The sequence below is a fragment of the Ctenopharyngodon idella genome, chromosome 15 (assembly GCF_019924925.1).
Source record: "Ctenopharyngodon idella isolate HZGC_01 chromosome 15, HZGC01, whole genome shotgun sequence".
In the NCBI taxonomy this organism is placed as follows: Eukaryota; Metazoa; Chordata; class Actinopteri; order Cypriniformes; family Xenocyprididae; genus Ctenopharyngodon; species Ctenopharyngodon idella.
This window is the reverse complement of record NC_067234.1, coordinates 10,848,228-10,869,399: the sequence shown is the minus strand read 5'-3', so window position 1 is coordinate 10,869,399 and position 21,172 is coordinate 10,848,228. Positions and strand designations below refer to the sequence as shown.

Here is a 21,172-nt window from a genome sequence, read left to right as displayed (position 1 = left end):
TTCATTTTATCAACAGAAAATTTAATTTTAAAATGCTGTTCCTCTGCAATAGCATACATTTCACAGATTTCTGGGGCCAGATGATCTCCAGATTTTAAAGACGGATTGTTTGGTGCTCCTGTTCATAAATATTTACAAAAATGTTGCCATTTCCCATATTTCTTGAAAGTTATAAATACAACACATTACAAATACAATTTATTTGTAGAGAGGTGTACATAAGGAATGTCAAGGTTGCACTGCAAATAAATATTTTACTTGAAACAATAATGCAGAAAGAAGAAAACATTCTGTACTTGTACACATTAGACTCAAGAAAATGGTTCTTCCTTCGATTTTCCAAAAATATCACTAGCACAAAATATCTTTTCTTTTTTCCCCACCTCAAAAATCAGGTACACTCTATTTGACCCTCTCAACCAGTTAAGTCAACAAAAATATTTATTATTTTTTCAAAATACTAAAATACTTTACATTTCATGAACTTTGATTTGGATCTGATAATGAAGTGTCTTCAATCAGACAATATTACACAGAGGATATTTGTTAAAATAAACTCAGTATAACAATACAATAGCAAGGATATTAAAGAGTTAGTTTACCCAAAAATGAAAATCCCGTCATTAATTACTCACCCTCATGTCGTTCCACACCCGTAAGACCTTCGTTCATCTTCGGAACACAAATTAAGAGATTTTTGATGAAATCCGATGGCTCAGTTAGGCCTCCATTGCCAGCAAGATAATTGATACTTTTAGATTCCCAGAAAGCTACTAGACATATTTAAAACAGTGGTTCAACCTTAATGTTATGAAGCAACGAGAACACTTTTTGTGCACCAAAATAACAAAATAACTTTATTCAACAATATCTAGTGATGGGCAATTTCAATCACTGCTTCATGAGGCTTCAAAGCTTTACAAACCTTTTGTTTCGAATCAGTGGTTCGGAGCGTGTATCAAACTGCCAAAGTCATGCCCCCCAGTGGCGAACTATTGAAATTTCGAAACACTTATGACGTAATGAAACCTCATTTACTGAAATCACGTGACTTTGGCAGTTTGATACACGCTCCGAACCACTGATTCGAAACAAATGATTCATAAAGCTTCGAAGCTTCATGAAGCTTAACATTAAGGTTGAACCACCGTAGTCACATGAACTGTTTTAAATAGGTCTTTAGTACCTTTCTGGACATCGGAAAGTGTTAATTATCTTGCTGGCAATGCAGGCCTCACTGAGCCATCAGATTTCATCAAAAATATCTTAATTTGTGTTCTAAAGATGAACGAAGGTCTTACGGGTGTGAAAAGACATGAGGGTGAGTGATTAATGACAGAATTTTCATTTTTGGGAGAACTAACCCTTTAAATGGCACCAACTCGATATTAATTGAGACAAGGATAAATCTAATTCATGGTGGGCAAAAACAAATGTATGGTAGAAATAACTATCAGAGTGCATAGTCATAGAACAACAAAATAAATAGAGTAGTTTAAGATCCTTTGGAAAAATGACCTAAAAAAGTACAAAGAAACAAGTGATGGAGAACTGCTAGGAAATAAAACAGTAACATGACCAATTTTTCTTTTCTGAACTCTTTTAAAAGTTCTTGTTTAAGGAGTGAATAATTATCCTTCTCCAAGTCTTAATCTATCAGTAGAGTGCAATGCCTTGCTTGTCTTGCTTGCAAGGCAATGGCACTTGTTTGACTTACTGCAACTTGCACATTGTGTATATAACCCACAAAAGTCAAATATGCCCATCAAACTAAGTACAGCAGAAATTTCAAAAACAAAACCCAGAATCTTCCATTTATTACATCTACTCTGTGCGTATCCAGCATGACAAAGCCAGCAGAAGTCAGGGAAGCAACAAAATGCTGTCCTGCTTGCCTCCTGATTATCAACGCATGTAACACTACATAAAGCGTGTGAGCATCAACATACGTTGCAACACATATGTGAGCATCAACACATAATTATATAATACGGACACAGGTTTATGAGAGCACAACAAATACACATGCTCACAGAGCTTTAAAAAGGTAGCAGCAGCAGCAACTCTCAGCAAAACCTCTTACAACAACGAGCAGATCAGGGGTTAAAATAATACTTGTAATATAATGTGGAGTGACATTCATGAAATCCAGACACCAGCAAACATCAGGTCAAAACAGGTGGGACTAATACAACAGAAGTAATGGCAATAATGTGGCACTCAAACTTAAGAAGGTTTCTTGAAAAATGTTATATAAATAAAATCAAAGCCTTGTAATTTTACTTTTCTGAGCAAGACACATTCAATTGTGGTAAAGAAAAAAGAAAAGAAAATGATCATGACAATATTTTTTGTCATATATTAACCACTACAATGAATAAGCATTCATACTTACTTTTTTTTTGTTTGAGAGCCATGAAGTGATAATCCTTCAAATTATTTCACAGTAATACAATGACATTCACAGGACGGTACAGTGACAGGCCTTTGGGACTGGTTTACATGAGATTCCCACGAGGACAACGATCCTACCACAAGTTAAATAAAGCTATACTGATCTGCGAAGCAGGTTGTTCTTGTCAGGCTCAAGAAACTCTTCAACTAGAGCAGTGGTCACTTTCCTTAACTCCTCCTCCAGACAAGAGATGTCACTGCAATACAATTGAAAAAAAAAAAAAAAAAAACAGATCAAATGTATTCATAAAAATTGCATTTTTCATATGTTTAAGAATAAAGAAAATCAGGTAAGACAGGCCACACACTAGACGATTTTCAAATCTTAACCGATTTTAAAACTGTGGGAGACCACAGACATAAGGGCAATTTCAACCAATTTTTAGCATTATAATCCTCCGAAAGCACACACTAGAAGATTCGTCCGGACCACAAAACCACACACCTGTCGAATGTAGTACAATTTCCACAGTGAGAGATGATCTCACGGAGACTTGTGTGATCAAACATGTTTGATATTTGCAAACTGGGATCATGCTGGCTCCGACGTGATCGGGAGCAGTAAAATAATCATAATCGCACTACACAACTAAGGATTTTTTTTATCAGAAAAGTCAGTTGCGAGAAGCCTCAAATTGGGCCGCACCCCCCAGATCATTAAGCCCAAAAACGGGCTTAAATTCTTCAAGTGTGTGGCCAGCCTTAAGTCTGCAACTTTAATTTTCATTTTTTTTTTTTATTATATAAAGCACACTTTAAGCACTTCGATAACACAGCAAAAGAACAAGTAAAAGTACAAGCATAGATAAATACAATACAACAAAGGTACAATTGAAGAGTTCAGATGCAAAAACCTAAGTCCATCTGACATGTTTTCTTTTAAATGAGCATTTTTAACAGGCTCCTATGTTTAGGTTCAGTAATTTCACTTTAATGGCAATGAAAAGGTTGTTAGTCAGTTATTGAAATGCCTTATTTTCAAAGATGTCACTTTGGTCAATTCATTGGTATTTAACACATTTGACTGTCTTTTCCTGCAAAGCCAGTTCAATGTGTGCTTTTTTTTTTTGCAAAAACCTCTAAGTCCACCTCTTTGGACAACAAGACATAGTAAAACGTCTGTTTCTGTCAGTTTTACAGCAGCAAAAGGAACACTGTTGTGAAATTCTGTCATTGCCACTGTAACGATGGACAAAACATGATAAAAACTTGCAGCTCAGCAACTGAAAGTCAGCTCATCATTCATCTTGAAATCATATGATTTGATTCGCGTCTTCCGATTGGTTCTTCTGTGGACTTAGAGGCTTTTGCTGACAAAGGGAAGTGGCGTTTAGCAGTTTGTGCCAACGAACCGGTATTTCTAAATGGGCTGATGCTGGGATTTAGCAGATTTGAAGCGAAAGTATTTGATGAATGTATACTATGCGCGGACATAGACATAGACAACAGCAGGTATTTATAGGCTACTGTCACTTTAAGACCAAATGCACAGATCCAATATAATGATACACATACACAACTGTTTGCGTTCACTTAAGACATAAACCTACTGTGTTTAAGAGAATACCGAGATGGGTATTTTGACATAACTTTGTATGTATGTGCCTATTCAAGTGCAAGGAGACGCGAAAGAGGAATGAATTCGATGTTCGCACACTGTCTGAAACGCGGCACTCTGTGTGCGCTTTGAATGCGTGCGGCTGTACGCACAGATAACGGTGCACGGGTACCAAATTGAGTTCTCTTTCAGCTCTTCTTGTGCTTGAGTGATTTAAAATTGCATAAACTGTGTAAATTGTGTAAAGTGGCAAGACAAAACACATGGAAATGAGAAACTTTCACTCTATGATGGTGAAACGTTGCAAATAATCTGCGAATCACATGCGTGCTGAACTTTGGGACCTGGTCTTTATGGATCACGGATCAACTACAACTCGTTGCACCCTTAGTAGGCATGTACTTGCAAAGTTACTTATAGTCATTAAAATGTGTGTTGGGAGAACATCAAAATAAAGTGTTATTAAGCAGTCTGCTTAATGACAAATATTCTAATGTCTCAAGTGGACTATTGAAATAAACCAAAAATATCATCCATTTTAAAACTTCTAATAGAAAATACAAACCGTTCTCCTGGTTGTGCACAGAATTCTGTGTAATACTTGATCTTTGGCTCAGTCCCGCTGGTCCTAAGTGTGGCAACAATGCCATTCTGAAATGTGAATGTAACCATTTGGCTATTTTTTGTCAATGGAAGGACCTAAAAGGAGGAAAGAAAAAAAAAACAAAAAAACAAAAACTTATTCCAATCAAACCGTTTGTCATTGACCTAAAATCAAGAAACATTCAGGAGATCTGCTATGACATACACATTTTTTGTCAGGCTGACTGCTGTCATAACCAGTGGTCACATCTCTGATGTGTGTGATACAGTAATCACCACATAATCCTGGGTATACACCCAGGCCTCCGAAGTTGCGCAGACGGCTAAATATTTTATAAATTGTGGGTGGGTCATTGCAGAGGACATAGGATGTTCTGGAAATGTGATAGCCATATCTGCGGTACAACAGTGAAGAGAAAAATCAACACGTATGATCAAAGTAAAACGTGAAAGCAATGGTACAGTATAACACTAAAATATTTCAGTTCTTTGAAATCATTAATAACTAATAAGTACTTAATAAATAATAAAGTGTAGCAGAATAGATGCTCACATTTCATAGATGTTGCATAGTTGTTGGCTCAAGGAAAGGTTTTTGGTGTGCAGATAAGCAGCCATCTCAGCCACAACAGCCGCTGTACTGACTCCATCCTTATCAAGAACCATGCTCCCACACAAAAACCCTGGCATCAAAATAAAAGATGAGACAGAACATTATTATTCCATATAGTATTGTTTTGAAGCCCACTGACAAAATACAAGCCCTTGAATTAAGCAACATGAATGGTGTTCACAACCCATTGTGTGACATATTTCAAAGTGACACAGGAAGCTTAAATAAGCCCTAAAAAAGGATCAGACTTTATTCTTTGGGAATTTAGGCTTTAAAACAATACTGAACCCCACTGACTTTAATTGTATGGACCCCTAAACCCCCTAAATCTTGCTTCACATTGCTCATAATTTACCCAGGGTTAACTATTAATCCTGTGTATTTATAAACTGCTGTACATTCCTAAATTCTGGGTTAACTTCCTTATTTGCATATTTGCGGCGTCAGTGCCATTGATTGGACAAATGCTGCATGTGACACATTTACATTAAGGCTCTAGCGTTGCGCATCCTCCTATAATATATTGCTGACAGTACTATTTGATTTTTTTTTCAGAATGGACTTTTCGTACTATAAAGGTCAGAATGAAGTGGTCTCTTTTCTACTCCAATTGACACGTTTTCCATCACCATTTGATATTTTTCCCCCAAACGCTGAAACTACTGTTTATAATGCACAGTGTTTCCGTGACTGTCCAAAGCATGTGAATATGAAGCACATGATTGGCTGGTCTGTTGCCAAGCATCAAATCATAACATTTTAACACTGCATAGTTTTACACTGCACAGGTTTGACACAGTGTGAAAAGCCCTTTTTATGTTCCCAAAAAAAAAAAAAAAAAAAAAAAAAAAAAACAGGTTTGGAACAACAAGGTGAGTAAATTATTTTTATTTTTGGATGAACAATCTTACTAATTTAAAGAATAAACAAACATGCTGGTGACAGCATTGCTTGAACTTTGTGTGTCTGCAGGTAATCACACTTACCAATGGATTCTTCAAAGGAAAAAATGACCTCCTTTCCTGCTTTTGTTAATTCATGGATTCGATTTCCAATCCATTTGAAGCCGGGCAATGTTTCCTAGGATGAAGGGGAGCAAAACAACAAGTGCTAGGGGGTCCATGGAAATGTTCAGAGAAAAAAAAGAATTTCCGAATAATATTTTACACACATTTCACTAGGTCTTTATACATAAAAATGTATAGGTGCCTTTTAAATTTAAGGATGCAGTCCTTATATGGGCATCCAAACCAATAATTTAGATCATAGGCTCTATTTAAGAATAATAAAGCACTCAAGATATTTTAAGCCTTGGTATAATACAAACTTCAAAGTTGAACTAACCTCAAAATGAAAGCCTTCTATGCGTGCAAAGGCATTAAGTATTTTGGAAGAAACAGTGGTGGCCAGCATGTATACTTTCTCAGTGTCTGCTGGGTCCGGATGTGCTTCCTTCCAGTTATACAGCATCCACCAGCCGAGCAATGCAGCTAACTCATTTCCCGTGAACACTTTCCAACTGCAACTGTCCATAAAAAAACAGAGAATACTACTTAAGAGCCACTTGACTCAAGAGTTCAGAACAAGTGCTGTCAAGTAGAACTGATACTACTTTTTACTGTTGAGGGTATTAATGATAAACTACTTGTCATTCTGCTCTGCAACAGCCAAGCGATCAGCATCAGGGTCTGTGGCCACAACAATGCAAGCCTTTTCTCTCTCAGCCAAACGAAGGGACAGCTCCTGAAACACAGTGAAACACAACTCAATGGTTATGTCCAAATGGTAAATTAGTATTATGCACTGTTCTCCATCTTGGATGAGTTGTGGTGTCACCACTTTATTTTTGCGTTGATTGTGCATTTAGGCTGATTTTACAATTATTCCCATTGATTGATTGATTGATTGATTGGTTGCTTGATCTAGAAAGTGTTGCCAGCGTTACAAAGTCTCATGCCATTTGGATCAAGATAATTTTTTTTTCCAGCAAACATAATTTGGGGTCAAAAACACCCCTGAATAGCTTAAAAGGGTTAAATACATTTTGTATCCATTTAAAATTATGTAACTTAAAGGGGGGGTATAATGCTATTTCATGTATTCTGACTTATTTACACTGTTAAAGAGTTGGATTCTCATACTAAACATGGCCAAAGTTTCAAAACATGAGTTGGACGTATAACGGAGTATTTCTGTTCTGAAAAATTCTCTTCCAAATCCTCACAGGTTTCGGACTTTTTTTTTCGAGTATCGGCCTGAGTGACGTCAACGGGGGCGGAATTCCTTGTATGGGCACTTCTCCCGGAAGGGCGCGCGTGCACACATGGACCTGAGCGAGAGAGCAAGAGCACGCCCATCAACGCGCGCTCGGGAAGTCATCAGCAGCGCTGCACAGGTCACAGGACTGCACGAAATCAACAATGTCATCAAAGAAGTGTGTTTTTGGTTGTGAGGGAAAGATAACCTTGCTTCCCAAAGAACCCAGTGTTCAGTGGAGCTGAGAGATTTGTTCTCATGCATTACATTGATGCGCTCTCGATATTTGTCATTAAAATAACCATAGAAACTGATAGTTGCAATCACTTTTTTATTGGTTAAAATGAATGGAGAATATCTTTTATATACATATATGAATGTGTTTTTCCGTGGCTGCTCGAGCCCTCAGGATCTGCGCTTATGGTTTTATAAACAAGGCCCAGTTCTACGCTGGATTTACAGATCATTTGAAACTGAAAGACAGTGATAATGATCCCGGTCATGAGTCGGAACCGCAGGTGGTGAGTAAAACTGCTTCAAATGTCTGTTTTGTTGACAATAGGCGCCTAAGTGCATATAATGTAAACAACACGAACGTAGTGAATTCATAAATTCATTATTCATACGCTATATTCATTATAGTGATTCAAAAGCTATCCATTGATAATGCAATGGTGTACTGTGTGTTTAAATACAGTTGTTTAGCTGACCATTGATAGCTTGTAGACGATCTCTACACAAAAGCTGCACGTACTTGTGACTCTAGCTCCGCTCAAAGGACACGCCTCCAGGCGCTCGACTGTTTTCGGAAATACTCGGTACAGCGTATGTATCTTTTATAAATATGATTAAACTAAAGACTTTTTGGAGATATGAAGGATGCACTACTACTCTATAGGTACTCAAGATTAACATGAGATTGGCAGAAACTGTGTGTGATACCCCCCTTTAATGTAAGTTATACGACTCTAAATTAAGAAAGAAAGAAAGAAAGAAAGAAAGAGAAATCTTACTAAGACAGATTCTCCTTCCTCTGGGTTAGGACAACGGACAGTGGAAAATTCTGGATCTGGATCTTTCTGTTCTGGGACAGGGATGGGGGGTGGGAAGCCAAACTGCTGAAAAGCTCTCTGGACAAAGTTGTGACCAACACCATGGAAAGATGAATGCACAAACTTCAGGGGAGACTTTGAGTTAAGTTCTCTGCAATGAGAAGAAAAAAAAAAACCTTTGTGAAGGACTGTATTTAAAAGTGATCAAAATGTAATAACCCCCTATAATTAAAAAAATACTAGCTTCCAAACACTTCGTTCTTCTCACCAAATAAATTGATTGATTTAGACATTGTAGATCATTGTGTTTCATTGTGAGTCACCAAGAAATCAAAATTGACAGTTCTTATCTTTTATGGAATATTGCAGTATTTATTATAAATTATTTAACAAACTTTATTTTTAAATAACTTCCCCTCCCTCTTACTAGCGTGAGGGCAGGGCAACCTGTCACTCACATGAGATCAACCAATAACAAACCACAGCCATCCAATCAATTCTCCATGGACAAAATCAAATTCTGCCCTACATTTTTATCGCAACTTCCGTTTCATGCCGACTTTAAAGAAAGTTTGTCAAATGTTTGTTTTTGGTTTATACTGGGTACTGGGATACATTTGTTTTGTCTTTTGTATTATTAACCAAACAAACATACGGACAAAAAAGACAAAAGCACTTTTCTGAGCGATTTCTGAGAAACACTGTTGATATTTGAACCTACCAAACAACATTCCGGAGATCTCAACCCAAACAAACACACTGTTTCTTTATCATAGCCGAAACAAAGCAAAATAATGCTTCGCAAAAAAAATAAAGCAAAGATGATGAATGAACGACAAGGAAGAACAAACAAATGAACATATACTAAACAAGACTATATACAAGGAAGAGATCGTTGTTATAGTCTCCAGCAGCACACCAGCTTCAGACAAACAATGACACTCAAAACTGTCCTGTTACTATAGCTAATTACAACAACAGCATATCTTGGTTCTGTGAAACAGCCAAATCAATGTTCCTCAAGCCTGGAACAGAAACCTCAGTGTTTCTTTTTAGTCCTTCCTGCTTCGGTCTCTCCAGCGCTGGAAAGCTTTTCTAATATTAACAGTGGTCCTAAAGCTCTTGTCTGATCATAACTAGAGATGCACCAATGTATCGGCCGACAATCGGTATCGGCCGATAAAAGCTATTATTATCACTATCGGTCGTCGGCCGATTGTTTAAAAACAGCCGAAGATCAGGGCCGATTATATCCTGTCAAACCAAAGTGTGCAGAAAGACGTGTTCAGACTGCAACTTATACATACTGTGTGTGAAGAAAATCACTTGTGTTGAATTTCCTCTTCTCCTTAGCAGTTGGCAAACCAGCTTTTGTGTTGAATTTTAACTCATTAACAGTTTAAAAATAGTGACGCTAAAGCACGCTCTTTTTGACCCTATGACTCACCCGTATTTCAAGCCAGGGTTGCCAGGTCTGCGTTTTTATTTTTATTTTTTGCTACATCAAATATTATTTGTAGCGCCTCCTGTCCAATAATCGCAAAAGGCTTTGTGCTTTGTTATAACTGATGAGAATAAAAGTTTCAGTTTGAAATCATGAAATTCAAACAATAAATGGCGTTTTGACGCTCTTAAACGTGACACGTCAGATCGCTGTAATGCCTAAGTTATATACATACCTTATATATACCTTATGTGATACTAAGTTTTATACAAACATTTCAGTTTTTATTTGAGTGTAATTATTATATCTGAAAATAAACAGCAGCTGAATATAATACCTCTGCTGTTAATTGTAACCTCTAGTATTGTAGTGTACCAAATGAGAGGGTTCCCTGTATAGTTTGCAACATTATTGGGGAGAGATTTTTTTTCCTTAAGAAAAACCAAACTATCGGTATCGCCCGATATCATTCTGAATAATCGGCTATCGGTGCACCTCTAATCATAACCCTTCTTTTTCCAGTGATATTCCTCTGAACTTTTCTCTTTTGTAATGTCTCTCAGCCATCTCTCCTTCAACAGTCTTTCTTCTAATCTCTTACTCTCTCCTCCCACCATCATGAGCAGGACACACCCCCTACTGCTGATTGGCTACAAGTGTTCTGCTACTCAGTCCGATCCACTTTCACTTTCTCAGAAATTGCTTACTGCACCTTTATTTTGTTATCTTGAATAATTACTTGAATATTTAGCAATGTTTAGCAATGATTGTTTAATTAAGAAATACTTAAAGTAATATGTGATAGTTTAATTTGAAAGTATGGTCACACTTTAGTTTAGGGTCCAATTCTCACTATTAACTATGACTTTTGCCTTAATAAACTCCTAATTACTGCTTATTAATAATTAGTAATGTAGTTAAGTTTAGGAATTTTGTAGGATCATGGGATGTAGAATACGGTCATAAAGAACTTTGTTTTTCCACCTTCGAGAAGAGACAAGTGCTATCCATTATGCCTCCTGATGGTGGTGCTTCTCCGCTCTCCTTCGCTGGCCTCCCTACGTTGTCTTTGGTCGATAATCAATGTTTCATTTCGACAAAAATAATATCCAAAGCTTAAAGCCTAAAGAATTACCTACGTGCACATGTCTGAATGTTTAACATGGTGCTGTAAATTGACCTGCTGCAACTGATGCTGTTGATAATATGTTGTTAATCTGTCGTAATCACCTCAGGAGTCAGGGTCAAGGGAAAAAAAATAAAATAAATAAATAATCGAAAGATTGATGGCTTTTTTCATTTGCATGTTTTTTGTATTTAATTGAACTAATATTTTTAGTATTTTGTTACAATTATTCATAAAACATGCCATTTCTAATCATTAATATTGTTTTTTGATTTCTGGAAATCATCTTGCGACCCCTCGATGTCTCCCGACCCCCACTTTGGGAACCACTGATCTATACCATCGCTACGAAAAACACTCTTCGGTTCTTCCTGCCGCTTTATTTTTACAGTTTAAAAACACCAACAGTACACTCTTTGTACAGGGGAGAGACTGCACCTGTGGAAGCAGACAGTGTTTAGCTCTTCCATGTACCAGCGGCAGACGTCCTCCAGCGGGTCTCTCCTTAACAGGCTGCTCTCAACTAGATCCATGTTCCAGGACTCAGTCCATGGTTCGGTACTCTCCTCAATGCAATGCAAGATCTCCTTATCGTGTGGCGAGGAGATCTGTGCACCGTTGTGCCAGTAAACCTACAGAAAAACCACAAGGTTGAATCTCTCTGTGTCTTTTTGCAAAACATTTTATTGCAGCTGAATACCATGAGCAAAAATCAGCAGCTTAAAGAACACTTACACAAGGAACTTTTGCCTATTGTTTAAAACAAAAACAAAAAAACAAAAAAAACACAGCAAAAACACCTAGACTAACTAATATAATGTCCAAACATAATTAGAGACAAGTAAACAGTCAGTAATAAAATAAGAACAAATAAACTAGTAATAGTAGTAAACTAGTAATAGCACAAATAAATAAAACTGAACAAAGATACAAATAAAATAAAGTTTTTTTTTGTTTTGTTTTAAGTTTCTCAGGTAGGTCTAGTACAGAAATTGAAATCAAATGAAATTAAATGTAAAATAGCATTTCATGGTCTTCACATTATAAATAAAATATAGATTAATCCTTATTAAAGTTACAAATGTTATTTAGTCAAGAACAGAGTGTAATTTTCTCTTTGCCTTTTTTGTTGTTTAATTAACATTAATGACTGCAGCAGGAATATTAGGCTGCTTTAATATGAGTGAATATACTGATCCAATAAACTGACATACATGTATTTTTTTTTCCTCAAAAGTTTACATTCACTTAAGACAAAGCCCACTGTGTTTCCAAGGATATTTTGAAATAATTTTGCGTCTATTTGTCCATTCAAGACGATAAGAAAGAAGTCAATTCAGTATTCACATAGTATATGAGAGGCGGCTTTTTGTGCGCACACAGAAAACAGTGTGCGAATACAGAGTTATTTCTAATCTTGCGCTTGAACAGTTTAAAAATAATATTTAAATGCACACAAAGGAACCAATAGGAGGAATCCTATTGTCAATGTTTTTCCCACCACAAATGAAGTGTGTTCACAAATAGTAAAATGTAATATTAAGTCTCATAAAAAGGATGAAAGGACTCCTTGTGATTTTATATTAATAAGAATTTTACAAAAAGAGAAGGACATGTCTGATAATATACACTTCCTTTGTCATAACAGCATTACTTTTTGAACTTATAAGAGCCACATTTATGAAGTCCTTGCATATGATAAATAAAAGAGTCTGCAGAAGAAAGTAATTCATAAAGCTGAGTAAATGATGACAATTTAAATTTTTTGGGTGGATTATCAATTTAAGTTTGCTAGGCTTAAAAAAAGTGTATATTATAAAAAATAAAAAAATAAAATGGGCAAGTAACAAAGGAGTTAGTAGAGTTATAACACTCTCACACTTGCTATTTCTATTGCTTTTTTGTTATTCAGTAGAATTGGTCTGAAATAACTGAAAACGGTAGGCAATTTATGTTAATAAATGAATTTATTAACAGCTGCTCACCTTGTACCCATTGTCCTCTTTTCTGTTATGAGAAGCAGTGATCATGACTCCAGCTGCAGCTCCATACTTCATCACAGCATACGGCTGGAGGACAAAAAGACGGAAAGACAATTCACAGGACACAAGATAACTTTCACCTCTTTTCTTTATTATCATTGCTCCTAAGGGTCATTCCCAAGACAGACAAAACAACAACTGTTATATAAATGTAATTAAAAAAAAAAAAAAAAAAAAAAAAAAATCTATCAATAACATTTTCTTACCACAAATGGGGTCGGCACATATGTAGAGAACAAATAGACAGGGATATCTTTACAAAGCATAACAGCTGCAGTCAACCTTGCAAGCCTGCAGATGAATCAAAGGATGGGAATTGTTATTTACATTGTTTTCTGATGTAAAAGAATTTATTACAGCAAATGTAGTACACTGTATAGACAAACAAATATAATGAAATATAGCTGCAAGCAGCAATTAAGGGGCCAAGCACAAATGAGGAATAATGAGGTGTTTTCATACTGCAACGAGTAAATAAAGGCATTTTTTATTATTATTAATTTAGGCAAAATGGCTAGAAAATCATAAACATAACCACTAGTAATTTGATTTCATTGCTTAGAACTCTGAACCAATAGGTGGCGCTCTTACCAAATTGATGTGTGGTCAGTGTGAGGGGACAGTGACACGTACAAAGTTTGGTGTCAATATGCCAAAGTGTTGCAGAGTTACATCCTCAGAATCAGCTTGGCACCGTGCCATCAAATTCGTGAATGGTTTGGTCAAAAAGCTATTAATAACTTTTGTCAGCATGGTGTAAAGAAGATCTGAGCCAATTTTTGTATAAAAAAAAAAAAATTCAGAAGAACCATCTAGAATTAGTTTGAAAAAGTAGGTTTTTCGGCAGAAATTCAAAATGGCAGAAAAATGATCAAGACAGAAAATGACATCATAGGGGGTAACTGAATTTTGTTTCTGGCCAACTTTGGACAGTTGGTGGTGCTAAAGGGATCAAGTTAGAGACTCCAAGATTGCTGTATCTTTGTGCCAAATCTCACAACTTTTTACCATACAGTTCTGTGGGCTAAGACTAACAGATACAATAGGTACCATCACACCCTCTGAGCTTGGCCCCTTATAAGATGTTTGCTCATATGATCCAAAATTTGTGTCTTATCCTGTCTAATCTGGTTATAGCAACTGGGTTAACGTGTTTCCATGACACATAACTAATCAGAATATTACATATAAATGCAGTCAAGGTTATGATATAGCACAGAAATTACAGTACATATTATGCAGAATGGCCAAGTGAAACATTTTAACAGTAACCTCTAACTCTATTGTTATGACTCTAAAAATGTGCCTTCATTGCATAAAGAATGCAACTGATGAATGTGCTCAACATGTGCCTGAATGCAGTACTATTCTTCAGTGCAGGAAGAGAGGATGGTTTCTCTTGTCCCACAGCAGGCAGTTTTGCTGGTTCATTTTGCATACAATTTTACTAGCAAAACAAGAGATCTACTGCATCCGCCCATGTTCAATTCCAACGAAGTTCTCTTCTCAACAATACAAAAATATATTAGGGTGAAGATGAGTTTAAAGGGTTTGTTTACCCCCCAAAAATATTTTTTTAATCAATTACTTATTTAGCTTACAATCTGTAAATTTCTCCTTTTGTGATCCACAGGAAAGAATACAATTTCAAAATCGCATTAGGGTAGGAGAAGATCATGAATCAGAATTTACATGTTTTGCATGAACTATACCTTTAATTGAAAATGGATAAAAACTGAAAAAAATGTGTCACTTACTATACTATAGGTTTGGCATTACTGTAAATATGCCATCTAGTTCTGAATCTCTATCTGTATGTGCAGCAAAAGTTTGTGCAAATCAATAGGTAAAATTCTAGCCTATGAAAGAAAAAAAAAAAAAAAAAAAAGATGGGAGAAAGCTATTTTGTTGATGTAGGTATGAAATATGCCAGATTATAAACACTGTGCAGGTGTAATTGCATGTAGAGTTCATATAATGGAGTAGAGATTGTTACCGTTCACTGGTGCAGCCACTGCTTGCTTGGGCACGAGTGTCATAACCAATCACCAGCCCTCTTTTTTTCAGGTCAGGGAAATATTTGGCTAAATATTTGTACATTCCCTACAGCAATAATGAAGGAAAGACAGACTTATCATAATGTAAAAACAGAATCGACCAAGTATGGTTGAATACCTGTCAAATAAATATCAACCAACAAGACTTGAGCATTTGAGTTTATGTCCATAAGCAGTTTTTACATAACATGTATTTTCCTGTATGTAGAGGATGACATTTGGAATCTACCATTTTACTGCTAAAATGGCTACTCCTATTACTTGATTACCATGATATACATTTCAGCTTTTACTTCATCAGTGCATTACTATGGAAGCTTGTTTCTGCCACAGAATAAAAAATGTGAGATAAAAAAGTTGAAAAGTTTGTTGGATGACTTGTATCTTGCATTGAAGAATGCAAATAGTGTGTTTTTATTTCACTCTTGGTGTAAACAGGCCCTCACCACATTTAAAGGGTTAGTTCACCCAAAAATAAAAATTCTGTAGTCACATGAACTGTTTTAAATATATCTTTAGTACCTTTCTGGGCATCTGAAAGTGTTAATTATCTTGCTGTCAATGGAGGCCTCACTGAGCCATCGGATTTTATCAAAAATATCTTGATTTGTGTTCCGAAGATGAACGAAAGTCTTACGGGTGTGGAACGACATGAGGGTGAGTAATGAATAACAGAATTTTCATTTTTGGGTGAACTAACCCTTTTAGGTCAAAGCAGTATGCCTTGGTTGTTATGTTTTTCACATGAGAAGGAACACCTGTTGAGATCTCATCCGCATACAGTTCACCTGGACTTACCTGTGTAGACTGGATGACAGTAAGGTCATTGATGCGAGCAAACCCCGCTCCCATCGGGGCTCTCAAGCCAGCCGTTCCAAACGTCATCCTGGAGCACAACCTCCTCCTCAGCTCCACCACATGCCCCTCTCGCACCAGAGACTCAATCTGTTCCCGTGTCTGAGGATTCTATAGAGACAAAAAATAATGTTATCAATTTAAATTTCATGTAAGTTTTTAAAAGGGTTAGTTCACCCGAAAATGACAATTATGTTATCATTTACTAACCCTCATGACTTTCCAAACCCATAAGACTTTGATTCATTTTCTAAATACAAATGAGGATACTTTCAATGAAACCTGGGAGGTTTTTGACCAGGTAATCACAAAAACTTAGAAGATCCAAAAAGGTCACAAAGGCGTCATAAAACGAATCCATATGATTTAAGTGGTTTAATATAAGTTTTGTGAAGAGTTACAAATGCTTTATATGATGAACAGATTTAACTTAGGCTTTTATTTACATCTAAACAATAACTGACACATACAGTGCTCAGCATAAATGAGTACACCCCCTTTGAAAAGTAACATTTTAAGCAATATCTCAATGAACACAAAAACAATTTCCAAAATGTTGACAAGACTAAGTTTAATATAATATCTGTTTAACTTATAACATGAAAGTAAGGTTAATAATATAACTTAGAGAACAAAATTATCAGTTTTACTCAAATTAGGGTGATGCAAAAATGAGTACACCCCACTGAAAGTCTCTGGAGCAAAGCTAAATTTTAGACTACAAATGTCTAATTTAACAAGAATTCAACCACAGGTGAGTCTAATTATTCATTACACAGGTGTCCAGCAGACAGTTGACTATAAAAGAGTGCTAAAACCCCTTCCCATTTCATGCTGTCAGCAATGGCACCACATGGAAGAGAAATGTCACCAGAAAGGTGAAGGCTACAAGAAGATCAGCAAAGCTTTACTTATCAGTCAGAATACTGTAGCAAAAGTGGTACAAAAAAAAAAAAAGAAAAAAAAAAAGATGGAACTGCAACCATCTCACAGAGACGTCCAGGTCGTCCACGAAGTTAAAACCTTGACAGGAGCGTCTTCTGATGAGAAGGGTTGAAGAAAATCGGCATGCAAGTTCACTGCAGTTATCTAAAGAAGTAGAAAGCCAAACTGGGGTGACTATTTCCCGTGACACAATACGGCGTACACTGCAGAGGAATGGCATGCATGGATGCCGTCCACAAAAGAAGCCTTTCCTAAAGCCCAGGCACAAAAAAGCCCACCTAGAGTTTGCCAGGGCCCATGCTGACAAAGATGAAGACTACTGGGACTCTATACTCTGGAGTGATGAGACCAAGATAAATGTTTTTGGAACTGATGGCTTCAAAACTGTATGGCATCGCAAAGGTCACTGTTGGATTTCTGAATAAGAACAGGGTAAAAGTGATTCAGTGGCTCCTGATCTGAACCCAATTTGAGTAAAACTGAAAAATGTGTAATCTAAGTTATATTATTAACCTTACTTACATGTTATAAGTTAAACCGATGTTACATTAAACTTAGTCTTGTCAACATTTTGGAATTTGTTTTTGTGTTCATTAAGATATTGTTTAAAATGTTACTTTTCAAAGGAGGTGTACTCATTTACGCTGAACACTGTACATATTTTAAATACAGTAAACATGGAAGCTCAAACGTGTGTGTGTGATGCATGAAAACCAATGTTTGTTCAAGCATGTGAACACACAAGATTCTGTTTATGTGATGCCCTCTGTGTTTGTATGAATAAAATCCTAAATTAATTATGTTCATCACATAAAGAGATCATGTCCCAAAACTTGGATTAAATCGTTCGATTCATATGGATTTGCTTTATGACGGATTTATAACCTTTTAGGCCTTATTTGCACCTGGAGGCAGACACATACCCGTTTACACCTGGTGTTTTAATCTGTCTCTTTTGTCTACTTTCAACCACTTCTGTCCTGATTTCTTTGAGGGGAGGCTCTATGGGCAGGTAAATGTATTAAATGTTTTTTTTTTTTTCCTCAGATCTTTTAATCTAATGGACAAAATAAGCTCACACAATTTACATATTAACAGAGATGACGGAAAAACACGGAGAGCATCAGCTTTTATTTCTGCTCTGACAGCTGCAAGACCACACTGAACACTGTGTGTATGTGTTAGAAATCAGGAATAGTGAAAGAACGTTGTGCTTAGTATGATCTTCAAACCAGGTTAGTAGGCAAAGAGTAGGTGTCTTTTGTGGCTGTTCGAACGCTTTACTCCATGAAAGCAATCCGGTCAAATGTGTTTTCGACTACCTCTGGAAGTGGTTGAAAGTGGAGAAGCTCAAAACATTTTAGAATCTGTTTACACATGTATTTAGTGTTGTCCACTTGTGATCCGAAAGACGAAAACGCATCTTAATAGCAGGTGTAAACAGAGCCTTAGGATCTTGTGAGTTTTGGTTACCTGGACAAAAACCTTATCAGGATTAATTAAAATTAATCTTAATTTGTGTTTCAAAGATTAACCAAAGTCTTATGGGTCTGGTACACCTGATTATGTATATTTATATATATAAAAAAAAAAAAAAAATCTTGAACTTATGCATAAACTCATTAATTTGTTATTTGGAAGGGATTTTTAAGGACAAACAGGATTCTGGGACACCGCAGGCAATAGCAAATGGCAAGCTATTGACCACATCAAAAATCAATAATGTTCTCACATATAAAAAGCGAAAAAAGTGGGCAGCACCAGACACTCTTCCCAGCATTTGCTTTAGGATGTCAGGACCAGAGATGAGTCAGTAGTGCTAATGCATCTAATCATAGATTTTTCTTCAACAGTCAGGATAATTTTTTTTTTTTTTTTTTTTTTTTTTTCCCATTGCTGAAAGCTTATCTCTGTGGCCTAGACTGAACAGGCTTTCAAATAATCCAAACATGTAAGCTAGCTGAGCCACTCAAATACGTGAACACAGGAATGTCTAAATAGCACTGGAAGTACACAATCAGTAAAAGTACCACTTAAACATATCACAAAAGGAAATGTGCCACTTCCCGTCTATTTTTGCTGAGCTAATGGCTTTTTATTACAACTTCCAGCTGCTTGCCCTGTAGTGTACTACTATATGCACAAGTCATCCAGTGCAGGCCGAGTTTGACATTTGCAGGAGGAGGTCAGCCAGACATATGACTATTAAATTTGCCTGTGCAAAAAAAAAAAGCTGCAAACTGTACATCAATACAAAACAATGTGTAACTTCTGATAATAGCACTAAAATAGCTGTTATAATGTACCACATTCTCTGAAGGCTCAATATTTAAAGCACAAGCCGCTTTTGGCATCAAATCTCACTCCCTCTACAGTACGCTAGAATAACAAATTGACAGAGAGGCTGGTCACACTGACTATGCCATTCGGTCATTCAGGTAACAGGATATGACCTACTGGATGACACTTCAGCTAATCTATGTACATTTGTATTTATATGATACTCCATACTTCAATCAACTCATATGTTACTAATGTAATAGTATAGCCTTTTTGGACAAGTGCTTTATTTAAAAAAATAAATTAAAAAAAAGTATACAAGTTTACATAGTTTTTGGTACTTTGGTGATGGTACCAAATAGTATCATAGAAGCATTGCATTTTTGGAAGAATCTTAGAAAACCATGTAAATTCCATGAAACATCAATTTTAGTATTGGAAATGTGATTTCACCACTGTGTCGTGGTATGGCCACAGTACTTTTTGTAAGAGTGGCAATAGCATGCTTTTTGTAGACAAGTACCATGCTAGCACCATCTGTTACAAAAAGAGTACTGGGGCAGTGTGTACTGTGTTCTTTTCATACCATGGTACTAAAATTCATAAGCCACAGAATTTACATGGTAAACCAAGGTACTTCCAGGAATACTGTGGTACCGCTATGGTAAGTTGCATGGTAGTGTTTCAGTTTCAGTAGTGTATCAAATTACCATGGTATTCTGATACCATCTACCACCACAGCTCAGCATTTGAATGAGTCAAGTTGGTACTGCAATGCAGTGAAATGCAATGTGATATTGAATGTTTCAGAGGTTTCCTCTCTTAACTTTGCATTTTATGGTCAATACACAAAAATGAATTGCATTCATAAGCAGATGTCCTATTTAAAAATTCATGCACAGCCTCACAAAGACAAACAACGTCTGAACAATGTGAAAACACTTGACAAAAACCGGCTTCCAGTGGCAATGGTTGGCAACCAGTCATAATGTCAGCGTGATAATGTTAAAAACTAGTTGCATTCTCACCTTATCCCAGGTCATCCACTGACTGATCGCTTTGTCCAGGACCAGGTCCCCAGTGCTACTGAGACACTGCGAGTTTGCGTTGAGGTCTCCGTTAGACCCCATTTTAGCGGTAGATCCAGGCTTCAGGTTAAGAACTTCAAATCCAGCTGCTTCTAACCCGTGCGACTGAATGTTATTGCGCACAGCGTGCTCGGAAATTAAAGATTAGCGGTGTGACGTCACCATTCAAATAGGTCACAGACGACTGCGAAACAGACAAACCATCAAGTCAACTCATCGCACTGCATGCATATCAAAATAAGACTGTTGTACGTTACGTCAGTTTATCTATGTCCACAGACCAAATTCAATTTGAATCCAAATCGTTTAAAATACTAGATTTTCCGCTGACTACAAAAATAATTCAATACTAAATTCACTTTAAAGCTAACAACACTTCCTCAGTAAGAGCAGCTGGTGATCCACATGCAGTTAGCATTGGTGGATTTAGCCTAAGTGCGCATGTTGAGAATCGGAGGCAGTTCCGTTATGAACGCACGTCACATCACAAAAAACACTTTTACAAATGTTTCTCTATATCTGGAAGAGTGTTGCTATGGCTTTATATCACAAAAACTGCTGTGTGCATCAAACTACTAGCTAAGATGTAGAGACAACTCATGGGTGGGTTGGGCTGCTGGGGGAATGCTGGGAAATTGAGTTTTGTCCCCCCAATGTTTTCAACAAAGCAGTATAAAGATCCCAATGAATTCAAATACTGAATTTTGTGGTTGTTACTAATGATGAAAAAAGTTAAAAAAAAATTACATTTTTAGACTGCATTAGAGGTCTAATGAAGGTGATTAATATTATCAGCCTG

At 36.5% G+C, this 21,172-nt stretch overlaps 1 protein-coding gene across 1 annotated transcript; it reads right to left on the bottom strand.

Annotated features, from left to right (window-relative positions):
- On the bottom strand, nt 1-20,968 carry pgm2l1 (phosphoglucomutase 2-like 1). The gene is made up of 14 exons (XM_051863132.1): nt 20,314-20,968; nt 16,004-16,171; nt 15,145-15,251; nt 13,355-13,439; nt 13,092-13,175; nt 11,545-11,738; nt 8,498-8,687; nt 6,874-6,971; nt 6,573-6,753; nt 6,215-6,308; nt 5,169-5,298; nt 4,821-5,010; nt 4,578-4,711; nt 1-2,651 (listed from the first exon to the last, which is right to left on the bottom strand). Exons 1-14 carry the CDS (start codon nt 20,413-20,415, stop codon nt 2,549-2,551), a joined length of 1,860 nt encoding a protein of 619 aa, XP_051719092.1. The 5' UTR covers nt 20,416-20,968; the 3' UTR covers nt 1-2,548.
- Between the last annotated feature and the right edge of the window lie 204 nt (nt 20,969-21,172).

Coding starts and splice junctions, on each gene's coding strand:
- pgm2l1 (XM_051863132.1), bottom strand. CDS start 20,415: ATGGGGTCTAACGGAGACCTCAACGCAAACTCGCAGTGTCTCAGTAGC. Junction 16,172..20,313: donor AGTGGATGACCTGGGATAAG/GTGAGAATGCAA, acceptor TTGTCTCTATAG/AATCCTCAGACACGGGAACA. Junction 5,011..5,168: donor CTATGCAACATCTATGAAAT/GTGAGCATCTAT, acceptor GTTGTACCGCAG/ATATGGCTATCACATTTCCA.